This window comes from Sinocyclocheilus rhinocerous, unplaced genomic scaffold, assembly GCF_001515625.1.
Source record: "Sinocyclocheilus rhinocerous isolate Xijiao unplaced genomic scaffold, SAMN03320098_v1.1 scaffold1622, whole genome shotgun sequence".
In the NCBI taxonomy this organism is placed as follows: domain Eukaryota; kingdom Metazoa; phylum Chordata; class Actinopteri; order Cypriniformes; family Cyprinidae; genus Sinocyclocheilus; species Sinocyclocheilus rhinocerous.
Genome location: NW_015654513.1, coordinates 877,260 through 886,490, shown reverse-complemented (window position 1 = coordinate 886,490; position 9,231 = coordinate 877,260). Strand labels below are relative to the sequence as shown.

The 9,231-nt window shown below is 39.3% G+C and overlaps 1 protein-coding gene across 1 annotated transcript in view; it reads right to left on the bottom strand.

Moving 5' to 3' along the window:
* Nucleotides 1–9,231, bottom strand: part of LOC107717458 (lissencephaly-1 homolog) — a 13,638-nt gene that overhangs the window by 1,602 nt on the left and 2,805 nt on the right. The window contains exons 8-12 of the mRNA XM_016524222.1: nt 7,782–7,871; nt 7,589–7,677; nt 6,442–6,661; nt 1,678–1,800; nt 1,427–1,592 (exon numbers count right to left, since the gene is read on the bottom strand). Of these exons, the coding sequence (XP_016379708.1) occupies nt 1,427–1,592; nt 1,678–1,800; nt 6,442–6,661; nt 7,589–7,677; nt 7,782–7,871 (688 nt within the window). The remainder of the gene's footprint in view (nt 1–1,426; nt 1,593–1,677; nt 1,801–6,441; nt 6,662–7,588; nt 7,678–7,781; nt 7,872–9,231) is intronic.

Genomic DNA, 9,231 nt, shown 5'->3' with positions numbered 1-9,231 from the left:
GGGGGGGGGGGGGGGTGTCCCCCTCGGGCTCGGTCAGTTCGCCACAGGGTCTGCTACGGCCACACCAGTTGCACCACCCTAATGATGGCCCTGACTGCACCTTTAGTTGTTCAGCAGTTACTCGTCCAACACAGCACCAAAATTGTTTAATTGTTCTGTTGAAAAAAACTGCTTAAACCAGAATAATCTGGTTTTAGTTGGTTAAATCTGATCTCCCATCTCTCCAAGATGGTGTTTAGCTGGTTTTGCTGGGCGACCAGCTTAAAAGTGTTTAAAACCACTCTAAAAGCCAGCCTGATCAGTCAAGCCTGACCAGGCTGGGAGACCAGCTAAGACTGGCAAACCAGGTTAGGCTGGTTTAAGACGTTTTTTTCCAGTAGTGTGTACAAACGTAAACACAAATGTCCTTGAAATTAAACATTATTATTAATACTGACATAAAATGTTGGCCTCTGCCTAATTTGGATAGGTTCCATGTGTCAGAATATTGAATGCAAAGTCTTTGGTTTTGGTTTTTACATTGGACATCGAGTGGTGGCCCAACACAGCACCAAAACTGTTTATTGCTCTGTCAATTAAACCGGTCTAAGATGGTCTTAGATGATTTAATCTGGTCTTCCAGCCTGCCCAGCTGAAAAGTGCCCAAAACTACTGTAAAACCAGTGAACAGACCAGCCTGACAAGGCTGGGAGACCAGTTAAGACCAGAAACCAACAGCAATGTAAGCAAAAAATGTCCTTGAAATTAAACATTGATATTAATATCGCCATGAAATGTTGGCATCTGCCTGATTTGGATAGCTTCCAAGTGACAGATTAAGCTCGAAAATACATGATGCAGAGTCTTTGACATCAACAACAAATGAAATGGGAATCGTTTTCTCTCCCCTTTAAAAACCTGAGTCTTTTTCACAAATCTAAATATGCAGAATTATATGGCTAGTTGCATTTGATTATTTGCATTCAGCATTGTTTTTCCTGTAACCCACCAGCTGAGACCTGTAGCTCTAGACAGAATTGTAGTTACAAAGAAATCAATAATTTTTCCACAAAGTGATCATCGGCTCGGCATCCAGCACTCGATGTGAGCTACGGTTCTCATTGTCAATTAAACTGTGCCCGGAGCATTCCTGCAGACTTCTCATTAATAAGCATCCCAAAGATACTATATTCCAGCCAGTATCTCATTACTGATATACATATTGATATACTGACTAAATGAAACATTGAGCAGAGTGTCTTATATTAGTAACTATGTGTCAGTGAATGTCTACGAATTTGATATATACCGTACAGTAATACATTATATAAAGTAAGTTGTGAAGGGATAAGTAATGGGCAGAAGGGGCTGTGAAGTACATCTCTTAGAGAAAGTGAATTTGAGATACATGAAATAGACCTCTATATCTGGAAAAAAAAAAACACACCTCTTTTTAAAACTTCCAGGAAGCTGCTCCCAAACAATGAGGTTACGACCCCCTGTGACCCAACGATGGTCCCCACTTGCTGTTAGCCACGCAGCAAAACATAGAATCCTGGGAAGATCTGAAGAAGTGAGTGAAACCAGGTATTTGCTCTGGGGAAGCGAGAACACTGAAAGAGTGAAAGAAAAAAAGGTGATTATACAACTCACAGTTTTCAAAGGTGTTAAAATAAAATTGATGTTAAATTCACTCACGGTTAATTGTGCTCTCTCCGTTAGTAATGTCAAAACAAGAGCCGATCAAAAGACCGGGTATTTGATTGACGCAATCTGTGACACCAGCAGTGCTGCTGTGATTGGTTAGTCTGGTCATCATGCCTGCACATGATTGGAGAGAGCAAATATGCATCATTAGGGGCACTTTCTAACATTTATCCACTGAAACGCAAATAAACCATAAACAAAAAGTAATTAAACTCACATAATCTGTCTATATATAGACTCCCTTCCTACTCTGTCAATAGCTGCCGACTTTGCTGTGTGTTTTATGCCGTTAATACCAATGTTTTTTTTTTGTCTGTAAGAAGCTCATTAATTCTTTTAGAGCTCCAGCTACGAGTTGTTTGATGAACTGGGGTCATTATGAATCTCAGCGCTCTCGATTAGAGTGTCGCATCATGGTGTGCTCCTACCAGTAACTCTGATTTATCTGATGTAATTGTTTACAGGTTTTTTTTTCTTTTGAGATAATGGCCTTTAGCCAAATATCCTGTGAGAAAACGGGATTAAAATGAGAAAGTGGCGGATGTTTTTTTTACATTTTCCTCTGCCCTGGGGCAAACAGCCCCCTCTCCTGTCTGTGTTCTCTGAGCCACTGGGACTTTAACACAGATTATATTAGCAGCTCTGAGCGAACAGACTCAGTCAAGATGTATTCCATTAATAAATCTGTTAAATAGCCCTGAGTCAAAGAACAAATGAAGGTCCAATGGGGGTTGTAAAATATTTATTGCGACAGAATCCTGCATATCTCTGAGAGGTGCTTTATAAAATAAGATGTTGACTAAATATTGGTTCTGATGGCAGATCATAGGATTATGTTGATTTAACATGTTTATTTGGTGTGAATAAGTAAAAAAAAAAAAGTGGGCCTATTCATCTGCACACTTTTATGTAATGTCTTTGAAATATCTTTTTGTAGTTTTTTCTAATTTGAGGGCTGCTTTTATCAAATAATTGATATATGAGATTAACAGTGATTTATTTGATTGTAAATTCAAGTAAATATATTTAAATATACACAAAGTTAATATTATTTATACATATAATTATTATTGTTTAAGTGTCAGTCCTGTGTCTTGTGTTTTTCTCCCCATGTGCCTTCCATGACCTAGTTTCTCCCGTGTTTTGATTGTTCACTGATTTCAGGTGTGTCCCAATTAGTTCCTTGTTATTTAAGCCCTGTGTTTTCCTGAGTCCTTCATCCTGTCTTAAACGTCCTTAGGTTCCTGTACTAAGTGTGTGTTAATAAATTCTGTGATTTCTATATTCCTCGATGTCTCCTCGCTCCTTCGCTCCTCGTATCCGACACAGTGGCAGCAGCACCCTGACAGAAGACAGGACCGAACAGTAAGCCGTGCCCCTTCTCCTCGTTTTTGTTTCCTGTTTTGAAAGTGTTTTGTTTTCCGATTTTTGAGTGGTTCTATAACGGAAAGGAGGCAAGGGAGGCAGTGTCTCCTCAAAATATATTTTGGATGAGGAAAAAAAAATCGTAGTAGAAAAATAAAACAATGCCAATATTGCAAAACATATCATTAAAAAGTGTATAAATCCCTCATTTTTTAAAAGAAACATTGTCCAACAGCGACACTAGCAGGTAAAGTTACAGTGGGAGTCAGCATCCTTCTCGCCTCCCCTGAGCCCATTGAGTTTTAACAGACCCCCTAAAGTGTGCGGTGGGTTTAGTGGGGGGTTATTCAGAATGAATGGGAAAAGTCACTTGATGCCTCCAATGCCTCCATTGCGATGTGATTTGTTGTGGCTGTGATTTGTTCATGCTATTAATCCCACCTCTTGTGTTCATGCTCGTTCCGCGTTAATGAATCAGTTTGAATGAACAATATAATGATGTTAATGGGAAAACTAATTTAAAAAGTAAGTAAACAACTCGCACACTTAGATATAAACACTGTATTTCATCAAAATAAGACTTGAAAGTAGGAGTTTTTAGTCTTGGTGAAATTTAAAGTGAATCTCTGTGTCTGTGACCAATATTTACCGAGCTTTGATGAGTGATCACCCGAAAAATTCAAAAATAGTTAAAAGCTAATTATTAAAAAGAATAGCTCAACATAAGTTCACAAATAAAAATATTGTTAAATTGTCACTGCCTTGAGTTATTATTTTGAAATAAATGTAAAATGCTTAAAAATAATAACTTGAGATTCATACATGGCTTTAAATATTGCTTACGATTGTTAATGTAAAAATATACAGTAGAATTTTTTTTCTTTTTCTTTCTCTAATAGTGTAAGCGATGTTTATTTAAGCAAGACAATGTGATTAGGATATTTACATTTGATACAAAAAAACCTTTGAAGACTCCTCATTTCAAAACACCACCGCACACCACTGATTAGAGCCCTGCACGGGCCAAAAACTCCAGCCCTAACCTGGCCCCAGCCCGACAACGTCTGCAATTGTTCAGCCCGACGTCTGCCTGACGTCACATCTCTAGCTGGCTCCTCAGTCGCATTTCCACCTGTTGCTCAATAGCTTGCGATCCAACTCTTCGCATCTTGCAGGATGGCATCTCTCTCAGTTTCACAGAACATCCGCAACTGGTTGAATTTTGGCCACAGGAATATTGCCAGTTTATGGAGTGGCTGAATCTGGACCTTTTTACCAATCCATTCCAAGTGGCGCTGGTGGATGGTGGCTTGGTAAGGCATGTCAGCTCTTACTGGCTGGCAATGACGCTTCAGCCTCTCGTGCCACAACACAACAAGGTTCAAGGTTGGATATTGATCACCTTCCAACTCCCGCTGGGCTTCATAGAAGGGGTGGAGAAAACTGACCAAAAACTCCAGAACATCTGGGGACACATCAGCCATTCTTTGAGCCTCTCACGACTCTCCAGCTTTTCACGTAGTTCAGCATACACGTCCTTGATAGACTTGAGCTTGAGAAATACAGTGCTGTAACGTGTTTCTCCCATCTGCAGAACGGTCTTGGATAACTGGCTTGCCAGACCGCTTTGTTTCACGAACCGGACTACTTTCTTGACAGCCAGCAATGTTCCACCAACATCTGGGACTGTTACTGACAGCTCGGTGTTGTCCAAGGCATGTCGAAGGACCATGTTGTAGATGTGGTCCTGATAGTCCAAGTGCCGGTAAAGTCGTAATACAACAACAATATTCAAACTTTGGTCTGTTACCCACAGCACCTTAATCATTACAGAGGGATCAAACTTGAGAACTGACACAAGCTGCTTCTGTAATTCCTTGCGAATATTTTCAGCTGTTTTGGCCTCATCGTGTGGGAACATGGCAGTGGTGAGTACATTACTTTTCAACTTGAAATCTGACGTTATGAAGTGACGTGATCGCCATGTAACTGACCTTGCGGTAGTCATCAGTCAACATGTCTGTGGTCATCCCAACATTAACTGAACGCATCACCTCTTTTATCTCAGCAACAATCGCTTCTCTTTTTGTTGTTGCCTTTTCCTGGCATCTGCGAGAAATAGTCGTGGGGTCAGGTAGCAACTTTTCAGCAGACAGGCGACCATAGGCTGCTCCAATGTTTATTAGTTCCTGGGCTAACTTTATAAACCGTCCTCCAGCCACTGTTTGGAATGGTCGTATGTCTTCGCAGCAGAAATCCACACACTTCTCGATGACTTGGCATCTGGCATTAGGTGGCACTGGCTTCGACAAGAACTCGGACATTGATAACTGTCTGCTTGTGCTAGCAGAGTTAGCTGGAGCGCAGCCGCGCTCGACATGCCGTTGTAGATGAGACGTTCCTGTTTTTTTGCTGTCATGTGCAAGGATATGTTTGCAGATTCTGCACTGCAGATGACCAATTGGCTCATTGTTTGTCGTGGTAATCAAATCAAAACTCTTCCAAAATGCAGCTTTTCCAGAAGCATTGGGAACTTTTAGTAACTCCCCACGCTCCAAATTCTCCCTGATGCTCTGCATGGTCAACTGTCACCTGTATGCTAATGCGTGCGTATATGCATTGTGTATTGCGTAGGCGATGTATAGTATTTATAATATAATCAATATAACAATATTTCATACAGTAGCCTATGCATGGATGATCCAAAATGCATCTTTTCCCGAAGCATTAGGAACTTTTAGTAACTCCCCACGCTCCAACTTCTCCCTGATGCTCTGCATGATCAACTGTCCCCTGTATGCTAATGCGTGTGTGTATGCGTTGCGTATTGCGTAGGCAAAGTAATATTTATAATATAATCAATATAACAATATTTCATACAGTAGCCTATGTGTGCTCTGTGCGTATATGGGCACAATAAAAGGAGAGAAGCTAAATGAGCCCGAGTCAGACCCGAGCCCGATCTGTTAAAAAATAAATAAATAAATAAATGGACCGAGCCAGGCCCGAATGGACTCAGCGTGTCGGGCCCCGTCAGGCTTGCAGACCTCTACCACTGATATATATATATATATATATATATATACAAGTGCATCTTAAAAATTAGAATACCGTGGAAAAAGTTCTATTTTTTTGTACCTTATTTCAAAAAGTGAAACTTTCATATATTCTTATTAAAATAGTAAACAGTAATTGTAAATAAATTTCACAATATTACTGTTTTTACTGTATTTGTAATAAAATAAATAATAAAAAATGAACGAATATCAAAAATATGTAGTGTGTATATATATATATATATCCTAAATTCTTTTAACTAATTAAATTAATAAATATAATCCTAATTCATATTAATATTAAACTTAGATAAAAATACATTCAATATATTACCTGTTCTCCAATTTAGGATTCGTATGCTGGCCTTTCCACAAGAGAGGAACACACGGTCACCGCGGGGGCTCAGAATCAGCCTCCCGTCATCCCCACCACACCCTGTGACTTCTGGCCCCCAGACGTGCAACCTGCGGAGGGGCTCCGTCCGTTCATCTGACACCTCCCACACACACACACATCCCTCTGCGGAGCCGCTGAACAGCAGAGGACCCTGGGACTGCGGAGAGAACGAAGGGTAAATGCCACTGTGTTTCCATGACAACTCGTGCCAACTAACAGTATTAAATATGGAAAGAGAGTGTCACCTCTGTTTGATGCTAGAGTATTCTTTTTCTTATCACAACCTATTTCTTATCTCAATTGCTACATGATTTATTTACTTCTATTCTGTATCTATTGATTTCTTTATATTATATTGCTCTGCCCAGTTTCATTTCACAAAATTCATAAATCACTAACTAAAAAGAGACAGAGATTGCATTAAATGTTGGCATTTAATAGCTTGTACATCTCTGTGAACTTTAGACTGTGTTTAAAGATCGCGAGGAGAAAACTGCGAATCCAGTCGGAGTTATATTTAAAATTGTCTTTGATCTTTCAAGCTGTTTAATGGCACTTAGCAGGTGTTGCAGTGCAGCAGTCCAAAAGAACTTAACTAAAAAGCGCCCATCCATAAAAAGAAAGTGTCTCACACAGCTCCGGGGGGTGAACAAATTCAAAACGTAATAATCACTTTAATGTAGGTTGCGCCAACAGTTGTACACGGAAGCAGCTCCGGGCGGATGACGTATGAGTTCAGCGTTGCGCATTGGCTGGCGAGTCTGGTGAAAACCAATGTTTGTTAACAAATCTTTATATTATATTGCTCTGCCCAGTTTCATTTCACAAAATTCATAAATCACTAACTAAAAAGAGACAGAGATTGCATTAAATGTTGGCATTTAATAGCTTGTACATCTCTGTGAACTTTAGACTGTGTTTAAAGATCGCGAGGAGAAAACTGCTCTCAAGGGATTCCTCTACAGGCAACACTTCAGCTTTGAGCGGAGGCACAATCTTTTATTTTAAACATGTGCTGCTCTAAAGGACAGACTCGGAAAGTTCTAGATGCCAGCACAGTTCTGTTGCCATGGCACTCGCCCACCTGTAGTGTGGTGACTGCGTCCAGGTGTGCGTTCTCTGACTGACAGTTCTCCAGCGAGCTCCAGCTCCACACCTGCAGCTTCCCAGCGTCTAGTGTAAGATCAATAACACTGAGCCTCAGACGCACCTGATATGTCGAGACTGATGCAAGGCATGGTCAACTCAACCTCACTCTCACAAACACGGATACCTACCTGAACCTGTAACAATGAAGCCCTCTCCTTCAGCAATGAAGCACAGGCTTGAGACTGCATTGAATGTGTAGATGGATTTGACGCACTGACCTGCGGGAATAACAACATGTGATGCAAACCCCAAACACACTTGAGTTTAATTCACCCTCATCGGCAGGGGACGAAAAAAGCTGTGGTGTCCAAAAAAAGAGTGAGTAGTACCCTCTCCACCAGTTATATAATGACTTAGATTCAGATAATGGACGCTCAGAACAACAACACATCTACTGTACACTCTCTATCCTTTACCATTTCAATTGAAAAAAGTTTAAAATGATACTTTTAATTTGACAATACATTTCTAATGCTACATTACATTTTAAGCAGGATTTGGCCAAATTCAGAATTTTGAAAATTGGCATCCTTTTGATTAACGAGTGTGAATTTCAATCACATTGCTCACACATCACAGGATGTTGAATTGGAATTTGATATAATTTGTATATAATAAATATGTAATACATTATAGCCACACAGTTTTAGTAATGACTGTAATAACAAATATGATTATATTACAATTTGATAGTCTTGTGATATTTTTGTCTGTACTAGTCTGTGAAATGGCAGTTTTAGATAATAAAAATAAGCATATATTTATAATAACCTACCATACAAAAGTATGAGATAGGTAAGATTTTTTTATGTTTTTGAAATAAGTCTTTTTTGCTCACCAAGACTGCATTTATTTAATCAAAAATACAGTAAAACATGAATACTGTGAAATATCACAATTTAAAATAACTGTTTTCCATTTTAAATATATATAGATATATATATATATTTTAATGAAATCATTCTAATATGCTGATTTGGTGCTCAAGAAACATTTCAGATTATTATCAATGTTAAAAACGTTTTGCTATGATCTATTAATTACAGAACTTCAGACGAGAATTCATTTCAAGTCTGATATATTAAATAGTTTTGATTTGCATTCCTCCTTATAATCAAATTAGTATTCAACAGTTCTACCTTATAATTTAAAGGACATTCATAATTCTTAAGCTGCTCAACCTTCATTTGAAAATGATTGCTGAGGCCACACATTCGTGTGTGTGTGTGTGTGTGTGTGTGTGTGTCATGGCCGCAGCGGAGTGCATTTGGGCTTTCCGCACACCCGCATGAATTTCTAGCAGCACCCGTTGTAACTGCCAGCGTTAATGCAGGGAAGTGAGTGCATTTTGATATGTCTGACTTAAGGCTACTACTTTTTACAATGTGCCTTATAACAACTATAAAGATAAATATAAGGACTTGTGAATGTATGTTAGCCATGTGTACCTGTCATCTTGCAAACTGACTTTCCAAGGTATTTGGATTCCGTCTCTGTTGCTTGTCTTGTGAATCCAAATAAAAGAATAAAATGTGTGTGTGTGTGTGTGTGTGTGTGTGTGAGTGTGTGAGAGAGACT